General features: G+C 37.1%; 1 protein-coding gene across 6 annotated transcripts in view; it reads left to right on the forward strand.

Moving 5' to 3' along the window:
- Positions 1-22,452, forward strand: part of LOC101898679 (nuclear pore complex protein Nup154) — a 177,308-nt gene that overhangs the window by 33,356 nt on the left and 121,500 nt on the right. For all 6 annotated transcript variants that reach the window (XR_009344012.1, XM_059130352.1, XM_059130342.1 and 3 more), the window contains 2 exons: positions 11,246-11,550; positions 11,603-11,775. Coding sequence is in view for 5 of the 6 variants with exons in the window: in XM_059130352.1 (XP_058986335.1) it covers positions 11,246-11,550; positions 11,603-11,775 (478 nt within the window). In the remaining variant the exon portion in view is untranslated. The remainder of the gene's footprint in view (positions 1-11,245; positions 11,551-11,602; positions 11,776-22,452) is intronic.

Genomic DNA, 22,452 nt, shown 5'->3' on the forward strand with positions numbered 1-22,452 from the left:
ATATTTCAGGTACTTCTAATTGGTCCACACAAAATTTTCACATTTCGGTTATTGACGAAACAATCCCAAATGTCAATCCTTATTAAAAAAAAACTGATAAATTTTCTTTATATCTCTGCCCTCAACTACGTCATAAAAAATATTTTTTAATTATTGATTTCGTACTCACTTTTATATGTATGCCGTGTTTGTTAGTTCAAAATTACAGCACACACAAAAACACATCCTCACCGTCGAAAGTAACACACACACTCTCTCAATTTAAGCACACGTACACAAATGACATACAATTTGACGATAACATGGTTCGATGTAATCGTCGACACCCTGCATTTATGGAGAACACCATGAACACCTTAGACAATGGCACACATGAATCAAAATGGGGGATGTTGTTGGTTGTCATTGTCTATCAAATACATAGCACATGATTGAATAGACAAAGTCAGTGTGTCAAAAAAGCATAATTCATACAATTCGTCATTTTTTAATGCAAAAATAAATTACCACAAGAAAACCATAAACATTTTTACAAGCATGAAAATTGATTAAAATGAGCATATAATTTGCGCGCATAACATTTAAAGGAAGAATTAAATGTATTAGCTGTGGGCGGCAGATTGTTAAAAATACGAGCAATTTTTATGAAGGAGGATTTTCCAGTAGATGAATCAAGCGTGGTAAAAGGATTTGCGGGTTATTTGCGGATCTAGAATACTTAAAGAGATTCGAAATAGAAGAAGGTGTCGGCATTTTAAATATTTGTAGAAGATCAACATTGACCTTAGATTCACAAGCGAACAACCAAGAAACTCTTTAAGAGATAAATGATTACGTTTAACACAAAAAACATATCGCCTAACCCTATGAAAGAATAGTTTCATGAATGAAAAGAGAAGAGAAACACTCTCACTTCGTTTCGGTGCAGTTTGAAATATTATTTGGAAATGTTTTCTCTTACTTAAACTAATCTATTCGCACCATTAATTTTGTTTGCACAAATGCACGTTTTTAGATTTTGAAATCAACATGGTGAAGCAGGCTCAATTCGTTTTTATACCGAATTGGCAGCAGTGCGCAGAACATCTACCTAGCGTGTGGCACAGGCACACATGACACGCTGCACCTCATTAACAGCCCAAACAAACAGTTTCGCCACTATAGCATGGAGGGTATATTAAGTTTGTCCATTTGTAAAGCCTCGAAATATACATTTTATACTACACAAAGTATATATATTTCCAATCAGCATAAAATTCGATGTTGATAGAGTGATGTCCGCCTGTATGTCAGTTTGTGATAATCACAAGCTTCCGAAATGAAGTAGGTTAATCAATTTCTACACAGATGTATTTTTTTGCAGGACTTTTGGTATTGAAAAAATTTCGGTATTTTAAGGATTTTAGCTACTTTTTTCAACAGAATTATATCATTCGTCATTTTAAGCATTTTTATTTTATCAAATTTGGTATTTGGACTAAAAGTCTACAGTGTCAATATGACATTCCATGAAAAGAAATACTGACGAAACTAAAAGTAATGATGTAGTTTCATCACAAAGTGAAACGGGGCAACTAACGAAAATGAAACTGCCACAAAGAGTTATTGTTGTGGATTGTTATGTTGTTGTTAAGGGCCACACTATCTTCTTGTACTTTTATCCGTGGATTGATGGAAACTCAATTTTTTAAAACTAACTAAACAAAAATAACATAAATGGACTCACATGACTAACGCATGCCTGGCATGTTTCCAACAAAACACTGTCTTGTTGATAAGAAAAACCATTACGAAACAATTTTTAATGCAAAACTTTAAAACGTCAATGTAAGGCCGTATATAGGAACGGATATTGAAAATTCGTCGAAAAGTAGCAGAAAAATAAGGTTCAATTGAGAGAAGGTTAAAACCGTGGTTTAATGGAACCTCAATACAAGATTATGGTAAAAATCGGTCTTAGACGTTAGGAGTCAAATAAAGTTACGAAGTGACAAAATTCTGACCCTATGTGGGGCTGATGGACTTGACTCTCATAACTGACTACGCTAGGCCCATTGGTCATTAAGCATAGGAAGGGCAAAGTGGTTGCAGACTTCCAACTTCCAAAGTGGTTATGTCGACTTCCAACAATCGAGGTAATATAACGTAGTCAGGGTCTTGGGTTTATATGTATACAGACATAAGAAAAAAGATATTGAAGATAACCCCTAAACATGCCTTATAGAATAAATGATTGATGAAAAGATGAAATGAAATTTTGTTCTGGCGGAAATACGTACATATATAGAGAAGGATTACAGAAATTGGGATCTCGATCCGTCTGTGAAAGAATGTGAATGTGCTTCGCACCCCGATCCATTATACGGCAGGAAAAATAAAATCAACACCCTGCGGAAGAGGCTTTTTTCTGTTACCACATGCTTAGTGATTTTTAAAAAGGAAAATTGAATACGAAATTTACAAGAAGTTTTACGGAACTGCAATGTCGACAGGTAAATTTTGTATTAAGATTTTTATAAGAATCCCACTGTAATATAACTAAAATACGTATAAAAAATTCAAGTCTATTTTGAATGTCTGTTCCATTATTCCAACATCATGTGCTCTTTGAAAGCTGCATTTTTTGACTAATTGAAAGTCGTTATTAATAAAAAAACTCAGATGGCACAAACAGGTGGCACAGTTTCACCAGCTGTCCATTTAACTTTGCTTCTTCAGGACAGATCATTCTATTCCAGCCCAGCCCAATCTGTTAGTCTGTCAAGCACCACGATTGCCCCATTAGCCACCATAACCCCCTTCTGGAGATAGATTTCTTTATAGAGTTCATTCCAATGCAGGGGAAGTCACTGCAACCAATGATTCTGATTGTGATCCATAGATCTCTATAAATTTTTTTTTTTAAAGCTCTATCTTATATGTCGTGGGCAATACCAAATCGTACCTATAACGACAACCTATAACGACAATTATCTTCTACATGGATTGTTATCCATTGCGAGTCTCAATACCAAATTTAAAATTACTTCTTTGAAAGAATGCGGCTAGAATCAAAAAAAAATTTAATTTCGGTCGGTACAGTTATATGGAATCCGTGGACAATGTTTTTTTTTTTAACAAATTTTAAACAAATCCAATAGAAAATGTGACTTAAATCGTCAAAAGAAACAAATACAATGTTCTGCTACCGGAGCTTGAATCCTTTACATACTCCAAAGGCCGTAGAAAATGTATCAAAAATGATCAAAAACAGAATGTCGGGTGTTACCGTTATATTGGGGCTATATGAAATTTTGGAACAATATATATCTCGTTTTAAATACCTACCATCCTAGACACAATGTAAACTATTTTGTCATTTCAAAAAATGTGGGCTGTATATTGATCTCAGCAGGAGGGCATCGTTTAATCTACTTATAATTTTATGCTGATCATAAATATTTATGCTTTATGGAGCTTCCGACAACTATTTAGAGGTGTTTTTTATTTTATTTATTTTCTCTGGCTACTTATAGTAAAAAGTTGACGACAAATATTTAGAGGTGTTACAGACTTAATTTTTAATTTAATTTAAATTTTTTTTTGGTAACTCATAGTAAAAATTTGATGAAAAATATTTTTGTCTTCGACGTCATCCTTCTAAAATGCTGCCTTATAAGAGATTTTTGCATTAATTCACATAAAGTACGGCTTTAACCCATCAAAACTATTTTTAATATAAATAAATTCCTGGCGTTTAGGTAAAATTTAGACATTTCTAGAACGCATCTTAAAATTTTATGGCAAATAATTTTGTAGAATGTTTTAACTTCCTACAATCCCGTTTAAATGACGTTTTCGATCAAAATGCATACCTAAAATTACATACCTAAAATTAACGTATTCCAAAGAAACTTAATCCGAAAATGTAAAAAAAATTGGAAGAGGGGAAACTTGCCCTCACTATTTAGGTTACTATGCGATGTAAACTTTGAAAATTATTGATAAAAAAATTAATTTTGCCGCACGTTATTATAGATTATAAAACCAAGGCTCCCCAGCCGCCTATGTGTTTAAGACACTTACAAATGATAATAAAAGGTATCGCAAGACCAAACGGTTCAGGTTTCACAATCTCGAAGCTCTTACCACAAAAGATATTCCACCAGATGTGATCTTCAAAACCTAAATTTCCTCAAAAGAGGTAGGTCTCTGTTCATAGATTCAATTTTCTTTGAATTGAATTCCGGTGTCAAGTGTGAAACAAATTATACGACTACCGAATATATGGACAGTTCTATGTAAGGACGCTTGCTAAATACTGAGAACACAAACCACTTTAATTTGCCGGTACAGTTATTTGGTCCTATATGACAATTTTTCAGTACCAAAGTTATACGAGCCTAAAATACATTTGAGTAAAATGTTATCAACCTAGTACGTTTGGTTCGGAAAATATAGTGATTTCCACTGACGAACATGACTTAATCGACATGAAATTGTGTGCTCGCCAAGAATACAAAATTTGCGTTACAAGGGATAGAGATGGAGGTGTTACTGTGGTGGAGGGTATAACAAGGGGTCCAGCACTGAACGTTGCGGCACCCCACACTGATTCTACGAATATTAGAATCGACCCAACATTGTCTATAAAGGTCCATGATTTCGTATATCCCCCATACAATTGTACCTACCCATATTTGTTATTTTGATGATTTTAGCAACAGTTTCCGACGGTATAGTTTAAAATTTGGTATTTACAGCTCATAATAAGTTTTACCTCCTGTGTGGCAGAACATTGTCTATATGGGTACACGATTTCGTATAAATAGTGAACATACAATTGTACATCACTATATTATCACATCACTATATTATCACATCACGGTATTTTTAAGATTTTATGTACAGTTTTTACGGGAATAGTTTAAAATTCGGTATTTAAATTCCCTAAAGTGTTCTATTCCAGTAGCTGAATATTTTCTATAAAGGTTACTTTTTTATACCCCTCATAATGCCGATATACCTTATTTAGATGATTTCAGCCACATTTTTAATATATCTGTTTGAAATTTGGATAGTATTTTCCTAATGACAGAAGCCACACACACCTCGAATACTGCAATTTCGTCATTTATGCAAACATTTTTACAAGATTTATTTTTTTAATGGTATAAAAAGTTCGTTCCTGTTAAAATTATCTGGTTTTTTAAGTCTATTTTTTTAATGGCCGCAACATGCCAACACAGCAATATCATACTAAACATCATATCCGACCGAAAGTCGGATGAAACTACCGATGACGGATACATATTCGGTCCGATTTCTGACCGAACGTAATATGGATTGGTTGACGTGTTATCGGACCGAAGAGTCGGACGAAAGTCTGAAGTTTTAGCCGACTTTCATGGGAAATTCAAAAGGGAAAGAATAGTTATCGGACCGAACTCGGAAGTAAAATCGTGCGCATTTTTGTTTTTTTTTTTTTTTTTTTTGTCGACTTTCTTACAGTTTACGGACCGAATTCGGAAGACTGGTCTCATGAAATTCTAATGTACATATAACAATTTTCATAATGACAAAAGCAAATAGCAATAACAGTCTACTATTCTTCAGAAATAACTCTTGAATATGTAAAAAATGCAAAGTATGATCATATCATATACATTTTCTGGAGAAAAATGATGCCACTGTTAATCTTTGAACACTAATTGGCGAACGCATTGTTTCCCCGACTGCCTGACAACAACTTCGCATTTATTTCACAAACAACGTATAAACACAAACAAAAAAAACTCTCAAAGAGAGAGAAACATACTAACTTTTTATACCCTCCACCATACTATGGAGGGTATATTAACTTTGTCATTCCGTTTGTAACTCCTCGAAATACTCATGTCAGACCCAACAAAGTATATATATTCTTGATCAGCGTAAAATTCTAAGTCGATATAGCCATTTCCATCTGTCTGTCTGTTGTTATCATGCTATCTTTCGAACGAATTGAGATAGAAGGCTAAAATTTTGCACACGTGCTTATTTTTCCAGTAGGCAGGTTAAGTTCGTAAATGGGCCATGTAGGTCCACGTTTTCATATAGCCCCCATATATAAGTATCTCCCGATATTCGGTATTTTGATGATTTTAGCGACATTATTCACAGGAATTGTTTCAAATTCGGTATTTGAAGTTCGAAATGGATACTACAGCCTGTGACAGAAAATTGTCTGTGCAGGTCCACGTCTTCGTATAGCCCCCATGTAACGGTACCTCCAGATATTCGGTATTTTGATGATTTTAGCGACATTATTCACCGGAATTGTTTCAAATGTTGTATTTGAGATTCGTAATGGATACTACAGCCTATGAAAGAAAATTGTCTGTATAGGTCCACGTCTTCGTATAGCGCCCATATAACGGTACCTCCCAAACTTTAGTATTTTGATGATTTTAGCGTCATTATTTAACAGAATTGTTTCAAATTACGCATTTAGAGTTCGTAATGGAAATTACAGTCTGTGACAGAAAATTGTCTGAATTTTGAATTGAATTTATCAGTACCTCTCTATATTCGGTAGGTACAATACCCACCGAAATTTTTTGAAATGTCGTATTTGACGTTCGTAATGGATGCTATAGCCTGTGACAGAAAATTGTCTATGTTGGTCTAGGTCTTCGCACTGCTCCGATATAACTGTACCTCCCTATATACTATATTTTGATGATTTTAACTACATTATTCACCGTTTATTTCAAGATTCGAATTTGGATATGGTAATGGCTTATGACAAACAAGGACTACGTAGGTCCACGTCGTATAGACCCCAATATAACGGCTATATTCGGTATTTTTAAAATTTTAACAGAATTTTTTAAGGACTTTATTTTTTGAAAACTTCCAAATTCGTTCCAAATGGTGGAGAGTATTCAAAGTTCGGCCCGGCCGAACTTACTGATTTTTAACTTGTTTTTTTTGCTTGTTTAGAACAAATGTTACCGCACAAGCAGAAGAGAAAGAATAAATTGTTTTAATAATCTGGTTGTGTTGTCAATGTTTAATCGTCTTTTTATGTGACATTTTAAAATATACATCAATCTATTTAATATTGATCTGCTATTTGTCTTGATGTTTGCTTGTCATTTTTGAATTATTCAACCTTTTTTTTAAATAATTGTATCTCATTAATTTTCTGGTATGATTTACTCAGCCAGTTATGTTTGGAGAGATATTATTAATAACGCTACAGGTCGCAATTGTTTTAATGTCAAAATAGAAGCCTATTGTTTTTGGAGATGATGGCAAAATATTTAAGGGGTGAAATGTACCAAAACCAAAAATATTTCTAGATTTTACATTCGCTCTAGAGGTTATAATTATCAACAAATCGACTTTGTACATTTAATTGATCCAAAAGTTGCAATAGTATTCTGAATTTATTGTTTTACCCTTTTGCATATAGCCAATCAATAAAATACCTTTGGAGTCCAAAAAAGCCGATCGAATTGTTTTTGCCTCGTTTGGATTGTTCTTTTGTCTCTGGAGTATAGTGGTGTATCCATGTCTCACTAACAGTTATGAAACGACGTTTAAAATTTCGCCTAAAACGATCCAAAACAAGCTTGTTCATTTTTATGCGTTTTTGATCGACTATTAACAAATGCGGCAGCCTTCTTGCAGAAAGCTTTTTCATATGTAGTTCTTCATGTAAAATTAAATGGACTCGATCATTTGAGATGCCCATGATATTAGTAATTTCACGCATAAAAATTCGTCGACCATTTAATATCATATCATGTACTTCGGCTACAATTTCTGTTGTTGTTGCTGTTTTAGGACGTTCACTGCGTGGTTCATATTCAATGCTTTTACGACCTCGTTTAAAATCAGCAACCCAATTTTTTACTGTTGCTTATGAAGGAGCACTTTCACCTAACACATTCACCATACTATTATAAAGGGTGTTTTCTGAAGCTAGATAGAACTTTAAATTGTAAAAAGTAACACAAAAAATTAAATTTTGATGAAACTTTTTTTATTTGTTTCAGTATACTCTGACAAATCATCATGAATAGACTCACGCTTGAACAACACTACGAAATTATCCAAATTTACTTTGAAAATCAGGCTCTAGAGCAGTTGGCAAATGACCCGTTGTTTTATCGCAAAATTGTGTTCAGCGATGAGGCGCATTTTTGGCTTAACGGGTTTGTTAATAAGCTAAATTGCCGCATATGGAGTAAGACCAATCCACAAGACACCCAACAGACTCCATTACATCCAGAAAAATTCACCGTATGGTGTGGTTTTCACGTTGGTGGCATCATCGGACCATATTTCTTCAAAAATGAAGCCGGAGCTCGCGTTACGGTCAATGGAGATCGTTACCGCACCATGATCAATGATTTTTTGTTTAAAAATATGGATGACATTGATCCCGAGGAGATGTGGTTTCAACAGGATGGCGCTACGTGCCATACGTCGAACGAAACCATCGACTTATTGAAATCAAAATTTGGCGATAAGTTGATTTCGCGAAGTGGACCTGTCAATTGGCCTCCAAGGTCGTGCGATTTGACACCTCTCGATTATTTCCTGTGGGGTTACGTGGTTACGTGAAGTCACCAGCAACAATTGACGCCTTGGAGGCCAGCATTGTTCGTGTTATTCGTGACATACGGCCAGCAGTGCTCGAAAAAGTGGCCAAAAATTGGACGTCCAGAATGCACTTCGTCAAGAACAACCGCGGTGCCCATATGTTCGAAATGTTAATGTCAAGTACAGGGTTGCCCATATTCGACGGACCCATCTGGCAACGCCATAACTTTTGACAGAGATGTCACATCGCTTAATGACATACCGCGTTTGAAGCGTCAGTCGAAGCAGATTTTTACCATGAACCAATAAACGCCATGCGAGCGCTCTGAAATAGTTGAAATTTACATTCAACAGAAGAAGACAATTGTGGAAACTCAACGTGCTTTTAAAAAAATGTGAGAAGTGCGCCTTCTAAGAACACCATTAAGTGTTTATACGAAAAATTTTCGACTGGTAGGGCTCTTTCTAATCCGAAGAGGCCATATAAAAGTCGACCAAGGCGATCGGCCGAGAATATCTCTGCCGTACGAGCCAGTGTTGAGAGGTCCCCAAGAACATCCCAAAAACACCGTTCTCAGCAGTTGGGCATGGCTCGGTCCACTTTACAACGGATTATTCGCATTGATTTGCATGACATCGATTGGAATGGACCCAAAGGGCCCAAAGGTCCGTCGAATATGGGCAACCCTGTATTGATCTTTCAAATAAAAAAAATTTATTACAATTTACATTTTTTACAATTTCAAGTTCTATCGGGCTTTATATTTATATTAATTAACGACACGCCTTTCTAATATTTTCATTGTAAAAAAATTGCGGATGCGTCTTTTTTGAAAAACTGTTTCTATATGAAGGAGTTGCCAGATCGAAACAAAATTTAACATGTGTCCATAACAGAGATAGAAATTTCCAAAACACTTAACTTTTTTCTGTTTATACCGCGCTTTTTGTGCTAGGCTAAGAAGTTTCCGAATTGCCCTCGTAGCGGGCGAAATAGATTTTAACTTTAATACTAGATGCTAATAAAAATCAGGCACTCGGGAGCAAAATTTTGTACAGAAAAAAATACATATACATAGAAATACAACAATGGGTTGACAAAAACTAAAAGAATGTTCGGCAGAATCGAATTTGAACTAATTTTGACCTCACTCAAAAAAGAGAAAATATTCGATCGACATAGAAAAATTGAGTCAGCACGATTTGTTTCTGCTCCCAGGAGCCCATTCACTTGAATTCGTGCGAGTTTAACTCTTTATGTAAATTCGAGCGGGGTTTTCGGAGGCCTGATAAAAAAGTGAATATTTTTCTGTAATATTTTGTGATATTGTTTTTTTGTCATTATTTTTATAGTATAATATTTTTTAATTTGATTTACAACATTGAATTCAACATTTTGCAATAATTTTTTCACATTGCAACACTATGTGTTGATAGCATTAAATTCAGGTCGTAATTATCGCCTGAACCTCACGAAATTTTGCATGGGTTTAAGGTTAGGACCAGAATAGAAGCCTATCGTTTTGGAAGATGTTCGCACAATATTTAGGGTTTAAAATGGACAAAAATTCTAAAAATTTTCTAGATTTTGCAGTCGCACAAAAACTAAAAGAATGTTTGGCAGAATCGAATTTGAACGAATTTTGCCCTCACTCAAAAAAGAGAAAATATTCGACCGACATAGAAAAATTGAGTCAGCACGATTTGTTTCTGTTCCCAGGAGCCCATTCACTTAAATTCGAGTGAGTTTAACTCTTTATGTAAATTCGAGCGGGGTTTTCGGAGGCCTGATAAAAATGTGAATATTTTTCTGTAATATTTTGTGATATTGTTTTTTTTGTCATTATTTTTATAGTATAATATTTTTTAATTTGATTTACAACATTGAATTCAACATTTTGCAATAATTTTTTCATATTACAACACTATGTGTTGATAGCATTAAATTCAAGTCGTAATTATCGCCTGAACCACACGAAATTTTGCATGGGTTTAAGGTTAGGACCAGAATAGAAGCCTATGTTCGCACAATATTTAGGGTTTAAAATGGACAAAAATTCTAAAAATTTTCTTTTGCAGTCGACATGAAGTTAGAGGATAATATTTAGCTGATGAAATATACCATAATTTTGTGTGAACATAATAACAAAATTGCCGAAATCACAAATATATGAGATAAGACAAAACTTTTGTAGGCCTATGTAACATTATTTCAAGAATGAAATGAAAATAAAATATTCAACATGCATGGAAAAAAATGTTTGAATGGGAAATTCATGTTCTTTCCGAAGGAGCTAACTAGGCATTTGCGTAGTCAATTTTGTTTCGTCAAATACAGATGCTTTTTTAAAGATCGTTTCTTGTTTTTAGAAAATATTGGTTTCAGATCTATGGTCATTATTCGAAAAGGGGAACAATTAGATTCAATATTTGCTTTTATTATGTAGTAGATACGGGAATGTTTCTTAGTGAAATCTTCATTCTAATAACATGGGGTTAAGATCTGCAAAAATGTATACCGCAAATTGTGATGTTGAAGGGTATCAAATGGTCGGCCCGCCCGACTGTAGCCTTTACTTATTTGTTTTTATTTTTCATTGTAGGAATTAATACAAATTCAGAAAACTCTTGTTGGATGACTAAAAATTTAACATTGCGTTTATCTTTTCAGGAGTTACGTTTGGAGACACAACAAAAACTATTTCGTCGCCAATGCGTAATATACAAAATACTGCAACATTTGAAGAGATGCAGTTAATGAGCAAGCCTATATTTGTACTAAGCACAGATAATGTTTCCATTAACATTGTTATGGGTACGGAAAACGGTCGAATTTTCCTCGGAGGAAGGGATGGCTGTTTGTATGAAATATTTTACCAAGCTGAGTCAAGCTGGTTTGGGAAACGCTGCAAAAAAATTAATCACTCTCAGGGCATTGTATCATATATTGTTCCGAGTTTTCTCAAAGTCTTTTCGGTATGTGTGTATTAAAAACTTCAAAATTTTTCTATAATTTTTTACTTTTAAGGAAAACGACCCAATCGTCCGCTTGGCTACTGATAAAAGTCGAAACATGATATATGTTTTAACAGAAAAGGGTTGCATTGAAGTTTGGGATATAGGACAAGATTTCAATTCAATGCGGCGTTTGACAAGAGTGACTCAAAATGAAATTGCTCAAAATGCGAGTAATATAATTAAGTAAGTACTAAAACATACGAAATACTCAGCATTGACGAAAGGACTTTTATGTTTTCATCTAATTTTTATTATTATTAAATAAGAGACCTCACAATTAAAAAAATATAATATTTTGGGAAAAATAAGACGACATTCAAAAAAAAAAAAAAAACTCCCTTAATTTGTAACAAGCCTTTGAACTTGATGTTTTTATTTTTCGCAAAATGGAAAACGTGTTTTTGTACCCACGATTGGTCATTTCTTTGTAACTCTTCGAAATACTCATGTTAGACGCGACCGACCTTAACTCGTTTTTACTTGGTTTTTTTTTTTTTAGATTGAAAGTAATAATAGCAATTTCTTATGAAAAATACAACTCTGAAGCTAGTGTCTTGTAATTTCAAATTTACTAAAACAAATTACACTTTTTACAATACACCTATTCCTCGATTTGCACGATACTTTTTTACACGATTTCACTTTTACACGATTTTTTTTTTGGATTTCGTGTAAATTGAGGGATTTAGGAAATACCTCGATTTACACGAATTTTCACGGTTTTATTGAATATTTTAATCGCTTTTAGCACTTTGAAGTAAATTGTCAACACTTTTCTTAAATCAATGTGTTCTCACATAAATTTTAAAATATGTATCGTAGATTACTAAGATTTATGTGGCAACACCGAAGTTGGCGTTAGCAGGGGAAATCCCATCTTATTGCAAACAACATAACATGTAAACATCAAAACGAAATTGGGAAATAACAACAGACTTGTGAGTGCGGTTTTCTAAAATTCATCGATACAAAGATGCCGAAAGAGAAAATAGGAAAACAAAAGAAAAGAAAAGTTATATCTTTGGAAACGAAAATACAAATCTTGGATCGATTGCGTAAGGGTGAAACTGTTACAAGAGTTTCCAATGCATATTCTATCCACGAAGCTACGATAAGAACAATAAGAAAAAACGAAGACTCAATCAGAAAGTGTGTTGCAGCTGGAACTGAGGGAAGTATGAGTACAACTTTTTACGTGAGGAATAATGAAATTGAAAAAAAAAGCATTGATGATATGGATAGAAGATAAAACACAAAAGCGAATACATACCAATTGACACAAATGCAATCACCATAAAAGCAATCCAGATTTTTGAAAAACTAAATGACCAGCTACCTTCCACGTCAAAATCAAAACAAGTTTTTTGTGCTAGCCATGGTTGGTTTGAAAAGTTTAAACAAAGAAATTCTTTACACAATTTAAAGCTAAAAGGCGAGCAATCGTTAGACGATATAAATGCTGCTCAAGGTTATCCAGAAAAGATTCCTGAGTTGATTTTAGCTCATTCTTACACTCATGATCAAGTACACTCACCATCAAATCTGCTAGTGGCTATAAGACTGCAAAAGATCGAATTACAATTCTTTTCTGTTCCAAAATGAATATTTTTTTTTTGTTTAATGATCTCATGTTTATTTTAATGCGTTTATATTGTTTAAACTAACTGTATATCAAATACATTTATAATAACTTGATAAAATCCAGTTTTTATGCACTGCTGCGTTAATTTTCGATTTACACGATTTTTCATATAAAAATTTAAAATTTCGATTTACACGATTTATTCCGGAACGTATCAATCGTGTAAATCGAGGGATAGGTGTATTTTAATTTAAGAAAAATCTAGTAAAATGAAAGGAACGTAACGGGTTTTCACCATATCGAGTTCTTAATATGACTAAGTTGTTTTTTCACCCAAAACACAAAATGCAATATTTGCTCAGTTCATTTATAAAAGACTTCAATTGATATGAATGTATATTGGATGCAGTGGCAAATGTGTAGACCGCTTCAAAACGTCAGTGTAATCAATACTTCGTATTTCAGCGATGATACGTCGAATATTGGTTCCCAAAGTGTCAATCGTTGCTGATTTATCCACGTAAACCAATGCCTTTAGATATCCCCACAAAAAGTAATCAATTGTCGTCAAATCATACGAATGTTCAAAAATGTTGTCGTTGAAATGTTCTTTCAATGAGTCCATTGATTCGCCCGCAGTATGATAAGTTGCACCATCCTGACAAATTGCACATTTCGTTTACATCCATATTTTAAAGTTTTGGCAACAAAAATCCATTGATCATGATTCTCCATCTATTTCTATTTGCTTCATTCTTAATAATTTAAAAAATAAGGAACGATGATTCCGCCAGCCCATAGACCGTACCAAACAGTGCATTTATCTGGATGCATTGGCATTTCTTAAACGGCACAAAAGATAATACACAATCTTTGCATCACTGAAGAGAATTTTGGCACCATACTATTCACAAAAAAACTATTTTTGAAATAATGCTTCGGAAGCATTGTTCTAGAGCTAACCTGTTCATAATAATTTGCAAAACAATAGTGAGAAAGGTGTAATTTTAAACTGTCAAAAGAGCTGTCAGGCGACAGAGTGATTCATATTTAAAAAAAATCAAAGAAAACACCCTGTATAAAAAAACTTCAATTTCATTTTGTATGGTTGATTTACTTTAGTAAACTAAATTACCAAATTGTAAAGACTTTTCATTGCGACACTTGTGATGTATTGAATGACACAAACAATCCCTTTTGTATAGAAAAGTCCAAACTAATTTTTTATTCACTTTCGCCTTTAAAGGCTTTTAATTTACCTCTATCCTTGTTATTATGAATCGAATAAATGTAAAATACTTAGGGGTTCCATGTTAAAAATAACTAACTATAACATTAAGTGTAAAAGAGAGAGATATCAAATGTACACATCTCTATGCACCATGACGCCAGATCTTAATAGGAGGTTATAAACACATATAGCTATCTCACAATTGGCAAGAAATTGAATGCTGCATTTGCTTATCAGCCTTAGTAAAGTTACATCCTGTAATCTAACTCCAATTATTATTTATTTCTAATGACTCAAAGGTCTGATCACCACATCTCTTGTTTAAGGTGGACTGTATTAAAAAGATCACTGTTAATCAAATTCCTTTGACTTAATATATGTAACTATCTCTATAATATCTGAGCAAATTTAAAAATATAAGTCAAGTCTTTCAATCATTAAACCTGAAACTCTGGTGACAACACATGGATATCTCGAAATTCGTGGGAGTTAGATATAATAAAAATTCTGAAAGAATATACTGGGACACCTTAAAAAAAATTATGTCTCTAAAAGTAAAATAAATTATGTACGGATCGCCCAAGAGCACAGTCAAAGAGTCACGATGTAATGTCAATCCCAAAGGTCGTTACAAAATGCAAATAAAAATTACGGCTCAAAAAGACATTTGAAAGCATACGTTATATTTTTGTGTATTTGAAGGAAATATTTTGCTTAGATTGTGTTCCCGTGGAGAAACGAGTACAATAATTTAGGAGGATGTGGCAAAAAAGGAAATTTCACCCTGCCACTAGTGCAGCATAAGCCGGAGGTTTCTTTGAAACTTCGATGTATTCAAATTCTGGAATACGACAGGCGATGAAACGACATCAACGCAGCGAAGACCTCTGTAAGCAATTACGGAATCTTATTCGATATCGGGGAGATTCAAGTCCGCATTTACGACACGTTATTTCTTACCCAAAATTCACGTAAACCGTTTTGTATCATAAATTTTATAATTATCCGAAATTTGCCTAGTTGTAGAACGAATTTTAAAATTTACATCGACCGAAATCAATTTCAAAATGTTCGGGATTATACTAATTTTCCACTGAGAATTTTTAATTTTTCCATTCGAAAAGCCACTGTATAACAATTCCACTCAAATTCCATATGAAAAAGCAAATTTCGATTTTTCTAGATTCTTAGTCTGAAATTTTTCTCAAATTTTAAAATAAAAACCTTTCAAAATACCGAAAAAAAATAATGAGCCAAATTGTACAATTCCAAACAAATCCTTTGAATAATGTTATCAAAGTCATAGGTTAGGTTAGGTTAAAGGATGTGTGGCTGTGTAAAAACAACCACTCCACTCGGAGACCTATTGGCCCATTGTGATCATCCTAATTTGGAAAAAATGAAAGTGAAATGAGTTGGGAGGTTAGAGTAGAATATAGATAGGAAATATAAGAGTTAGTTGGTTTGCTCCACGGTTTAGTCAGCGTGTCGCCCTTAGCCATTTTAGTCTTCTGGCTAACTGAAGAATAACTATTGGCTCGATTTCGGAGAGGCATGACAAATCGGGCAGAATTTGCTTACCTAGAAGACTATGTCTTACTCCGATCAGGGTAGGACAGTGACAGAGTAAGTGTTCCACCGTTTCTGTTTCTTCCTCATCTTGTCAAAGCCTGCAGTATTCAGTGTCGTCACCCCCCATTTTGAAGTCATGACCTTTATGTTGCAATGGCCTGTCCAACGGCTTCAAGTCCAACTTCGTCATGGATGTGAGTGACCGTGATCTCCTTTCTGAGTTCACTGGCCAATTCTTTTTGGAGATGTTACATCCCCTTCCAGACAGCCAGTTCTGTTGAAATCTTCCAAGATAGTGATTATGAAGTACTTGAAAGAAGTGGCATAAAGGTGGCTTCACTGAGGTCTTAATCTCTTGATCTACTGACTCAGATCCGCGTCTGGCCAATTCATCGGCAGATTCATTGCCAGATATGTTGCAGTGTCCAGGAACCCAACAGAGCTTGACAAACGACTTTACCTTTTCCAGGGCAATCTTGCACTCCAGAACAGCCATAGATTTGATTATAAAAGAATTTAGAGCTTTTAGGGTTGCTTGACTATCGACATATATAGTCACCGGTCCATCCCGTTCATTGATTCTGTTTTCCAACAGCTCTATGGCCATTCTGACAGCAAAAATCTCTGCCTGAAAAACGCTACAATCGCTGTTTAGCCTGAAAGATCTTTGGATACATAAACTTTTACAGTAGACTCCAGCCCCCGTTCGACTTTCCATCTTTGAACCATCAGTATAGACAGCTATACCGTTAAAAGGTGGAGTGCCACGGGACCAGATATCCCTGTTTGGTATGCGGATGTCGAGTAATTCAAAGCTGTGCCTAGGGAGTATATAGTCACTAGCTATAGCCTTATTACTTACGTTCTCCACATACTTAAGAATGACAGAGTGTCCGATGGATTGACTCCGCCATTGTCCCAGTTCATTGAGTCGCAGGGCACACCTAGCAGCTAGTTCCTCTACAAATAAGCCTAGCGGCTTTAAATTAAGTAGGGTATCTAGAGCGGATTGTGGCGTGCTCCTGTGATTACTAGCGATGCAACTCTTTGAACTTTATCAATATTCTTGCTGAGGGTGGTTTTCCTTAAGGAATGCCACCAAACAAGTCTCCCATAGGTTAGGATTGGTCGGACGACTGACTCATATATCCATCGGATAATATGGGGTTTAAGCCCCCAACTCCTTCCTATGGAGTTTTTGCAGGAGTAATGTGCATTTAAGCCCTTCTTCGCTCGCTCCTCGATATTCCTCTTCCAGCTTAGTTTCTGGTCTAGGATAGTACCGAGATATTTTGCTTCCGAAGAAAGGCTTAGAATTACACCGTCCAGCATTGGCAGAGAGAAGACAGGTATTTTTCGCCTCCTTGTAAAGAGTACGAGCTCAGTTTTGGATGGGTTCACGCCTAAACCATTGCAGCGCGCCCATCTGGATAGTTTAACTAGAGCTCCCTGCATAAGATTCGAAACATTTTGCGGAAATTTCCCAGCAATCAGCAGGACCACATCGTCGGCGTAAGCCACGACTTTTGTTCCGCCGGGTTCCAGATCGAGTAAAATGCTGTTTATCACCAGAAGCCAAAGCAGTGGTGACAAAACGCCTCCTTGTGGAGTACCCCTAGTGACCGTTTTCCTAACAGAACACTCCCCGATGCTTGAGTTGATGATTCTGCTGCTAAACATAACATCAATCAAATCAATGAGAAGTGGTGGCACACTAAGTCTTTCGAGAGAACTATGAATTGCCTCAATTGTAACATTGTTGAATGCCCCCTCGATATCGAGGAAGACCGCCAACGTGAAGCATGAGCTGTTCAGGTTCTTCTCTATATAACCCACAACGTCGTGTTGCGCTGATTCAAGGGATTTGCCTTTCATATAGGCATGCTGAGCAGTGCTTAGCGATGTCAAGGGTATTAGAGATCTGGTCTCTATGTCTATTAGTCTCTCTAACGTTTTCAATAGAAAGGACGAGAGATTGATAGGCCTGTAGTCCTTTGGAAGTCCATGGCTTGGCTTCCTAGCTTTGGGAATGTAAGTGACTGTTACTTCCCTCCACAATAATGGAATGTGAGAAAGACGCAAACAAGCCTTAAAAATCACTTCCAGGAATGGTATTATCACCGTCGACGCATGCGGTAGCATAGTGGGAAAAATGCCATCTGGACCCGGTGACTTGAAAGGTTTGAATGAGTTTATGGCCCACAAGATCTTGGGAGCGTTTACAATTCTATCAGCCAGACTTACGTCTTCCGTCCCACGATGCTGACTAGGGCGATCTACCAATCGGTCATATACCGCATCAGAGCAGTTCGGAAAGTGAGTATTGGCTATTAGATTGAGAGTCTCTAGACCTGAGTCAGTCGAGCTACCGTCAGCCCGCTTTATGCTTCCAATGGATTTTGGATCCTATGCGGTTTTTGTTGCAATCCCTCTACCGAAATTTGGAATGTTATTTTCCGGTGATCCGAGAAGGAGCACTCAGTCGAAACTTTCCAGTTCAGTATGGACGATTCATCCATGTTAGTGAGAGTGAGATCTATGACCTCCTCTCTATCCTTGTTACAAAAAGTTGCCTCCTTTCCCCGGTTACAAATTTTGAGATTATGTGTTAAAATAAAATCAAAAATGGACTCACCTCTGGCATTAGTGTTGCTGCTGCCCCATTGAGAGTGGTGAGCGTTGGCATCACATCCAACGATGAGACCGCCTTTTCCACCCAATTCTGTGACCAGCTCCTCTACCACTTGGCCTGGCGGGTCGCGGTATTTGAAGGGTAGGTACAGGGAGACGAGGAAGATGATTTTGCCCGTCCGAGTCTCCAGTCTGACCCCCGTGGCGTCTCCTCCGCTGAAATTATTGAGGAAGATTAAGTTCAAGTTTTTTCTAGCAACGATACACGTTCTAACCTTTTCCCCGTTGGAGGTGGCATAGGTGATGTACCGCTCACTCCCTAGCCCAATTACCTTATTCTTAAAGATGTAAGGTTCCTGGACCAGGGCTATGTCAACTTCAAGCTTGGAGAGGGATAGGAGAAGCTCAGCCCCAGCTGCCTTACAGTGATGCAGATTGATCTGCACGATGTTAAGCAGCTGTGGCTTCGTTCTTCCTACTGCGGCAGCGGCGTTAGACGGAACCGAATCCATCCTGTGTCGAAGTGCAGTTTCCCTCCACGCGCCTGAAGGTATTCCTGGCCAGCAGTATCAACAGATACCTTTATGACCAGGCCTCCTCCCTCCGTACTTGAGCCAACTAAGCGCCAACTGTCCTTACAGGGATTGGGATTTTGTTTCCCCAATATTGTCAGCACGCGTGACGGGTCCACAGAGGGCGGCGGCACCCATGCTGTCAATATCCTCCTGCAAAGTCATAAGAACGCCGAATATCGCGAGGTACCGATATAAGAGGGCTATATGAAAACGTCGACATACGCAGATCATTATATGCTACAGTGATTGGAAACTGTTGTAAAGTTAGCGTAAATAGCGTGATTAACGTACACTAGGGTCCGAATTGCGTCGTTTTTTTAACTATCAAAATTCGACTTACGTCGAGTCCGTTGAAAAAAAAAACTACAACAGAGAGACAGGCCGACGAACAACGCATAGAATTTTACGCCGACCAAGACTTAGATATACTTTGATTAGATTAATATGAGGAATTGCAATCGGGACGACAATGTTAATATGCCCTCCATTGTATGGTATATAGGTGGAATATTTGCAAAATTATTTTCAGATTTAATACTGGAAACTATGTTATATTTAGCTTTATTAATGCCTATTTTTCTAACTTAAATAAAAAAATTCGCATTGTTTGGTTGTCATTATAGAGAACAGAAAAAAAAGAAGATTTAAAAATTTGAGCTGTGACAATATTATACTTTGTCATTCCGTTTGTAACTTCTCGTAAAAATACGTTAGTCCTTACAAAGTACATACGTTGTTATCTAAGTAATGTCTGTCGGTATTTACATTGTTATCACTCTAAAAGGCTAAAATTTTTCACATGTGTATTTTGTCAGTGGTCATTCGAAGTTCGTAAATGTATTGCAACATTTTCCAAAGCAATTGTTTAAAATCCGGTATTTCAAGTAATGGTATTAATTCCTGTGGCCATTATGGTCATGTGGGCCTTACTTTTCCTATAGCCCCCATATAACTCTACCTCCCGATATTCGGTATTCTTAAGATTATAACCTAATTCCCCGTAGTCCCCGTTTAACAGTTCTTTAGTTATTCAGTATTTTGTCCACATTTCTTGATGAAAGTGATTCAAATTTGGTTTTTGATGTTTGCAATAGATAACAACCTAAGTGGCATAGAATTGTCTACTTTGGGCGACGTTTTCATATCGCCACCTAATAGCCTTAGGGACTTTCTTTACGTCTTGGTGGAGCTTTTTTACTTGTTTTGTTTTATTTTCCAAAACTGTGTGGCTTCTTTGTCTCCGTAGAACGGTATTTTTCGACGAAATTTATTTTAAAGTTCTTCAAGTTCCTTCCAAATGGTGGAAGGTATTAATAGTTCGGCCACGCCCAATTTAGGTGCTTCTTTACTTGATCTGGTCAAATTTTGTCTTATACAACTTTCGATAAATTTTTTATGGGATAAACTCCGTTGTCCACCGTTGACCACTTTTCTAAATACCGTTGTTGTTGTTGTTGTAGCAGTTTTACACGTTCTGTTGTTTTTTCCGACTAATCTGGTTCTTCCTCAATGTCCAGGTTTAGGAATTCTGCTACCTTTATGGGCTGTAGCCATAGATCCTCTGGACGGAGTTGGGTAGGTTTGGCAGGACAATTAAACAAGTGCAGCGTGTCGTGCGGGCCTGTATCGCACGCTGGGCAGGCGTTCCGCACATCCTCATCAATTCGTGCCCAATACGAATTGAGGCGGCTGCACCATCCTGAACGTAGTTGGGCCAAAACTACTCTGGTTTGCCTAGGCAGCCGACGTTCTTCAGCTGCAATGGATGGGGGGTGGACTCCGAGTATGGCATTCATACTGTAATTATTAACTACATCTGTGACTGCATCAGTATGAATGCTATTCAGACCCGCTTGATAGGCTTCATGATCTAGAGGCTCTCTCTTATATCGCTGGACCTCTCTCTCTAGATCGTGCAGGTCCTTCCTGACACGCCTGGGTGGAGGAGTTCTATCCACCATATGGTGGTTAGGGTGACTCCCGCGATAACACCCAAGCAGGTACTGCAACGAAAGCATATGATTATGCTGACGTAAGGGAAGAACCTTCGTCTCCTCATGTAAGTGGTCCACAGGTGTCATGAGGAGGCACCCTGTTGCAGTTCTCAGGGCGGCATTCTGGCAGGTCTGAATACATTTCCACTGCGTTGCACTTGTATTCGCCGACCACACTGGAGCCGCATAGCTAACCACAGACCGACCTATCGCTTTATAAGAGGTCAACAAGGTTTCCTTATCCGCACCCCAAGTGCTGCCGGCTAGCGCCTTGAGGACCTTGTTCCTACTTTTCATTTTATCGCAAATAGCTGTGGCTTGCGCGGAAGACTTGAACATGCTATCGAATGTGACCCCAAGGATTTTGGGGTAGTTGGTGGTCGGAATTATATGCCCCTCGACCTGCACATTCAGCTGTGTTCTCATCTCCGCCGTCCATGTGGTAAATAGTGTGGCCGTCGATTTAGTGGCGGATATTTTCATATTCCTCGCGTGGAAGAAGGCGGCAAGCTCCGCGAGATAGTTATTCACCCTGACACATATGTCATCAACTACAGGACCCGACGCCATGATCGTACAATCATCCGCATAAGTTACGATCTCGATGCCGTCTGGAGGGCGCGGAATTCCGGAAAGGTAGAGGTTAAACAGTTCCGGAGATATCACCCCACCTTGGGGAACTCCCTGTTTCACTCTACGAGGCTTGGACTTCTTATTCCGGAATTCCACGTACGACTGGCGTCCACACATATAGTTGACTATCCAACGTTTCAAACTTGGCCGGAGGGTAGTGTTCTCAACGTCCTCGAACAGCGTGGCATGGTTGACCGTATCAAAGGCCTTTGATAGGTCAAGAGCCACCACTACTGTTCTGTGGCACGGCCTGTTCTGGTTGAGTCCTCGACTGATATGTGTGGATATGGCGTGCAATGCTGTTGTAGTGCTGTGTAGTGGACGGAAACCGTGTTGATGGTTAGCAACTGAATAGCTTCCTCTAATGCTGGGGAGGAGTAAGGCCTCGAGAGTCTTTGCTACTGGCGACAAAAGCGAAATTGGCCTGTATGATTCGCCTTTGCTGGCATCCTTGCCAGGCTTCAGTAGCGGGACCACCCTGCCCATTTTCCAGGCTTCGGGAAGTATGTGGGTGGCTAACGACAAGTTAAGGACTTTGGTTAAATACTCAACTCCCGGCGTATCCAGTTGCTTCAACATTACCATTGATATTCCGTCCGGGCCCAACGCTTTAGATGACTTAGCGTTTCGGATGACATTCGC

The sequence above is a fragment of the Musca domestica genome, unplaced genomic scaffold (assembly GCF_030504385.1).
Source record: "Musca domestica strain aabys unplaced genomic scaffold, Musca_domestica.polishedcontigs.V.1.1 11, whole genome shotgun sequence".
NCBI lineage: Eukaryota > Metazoa > Arthropoda > Insecta > Diptera > Muscidae > Musca > Musca domestica.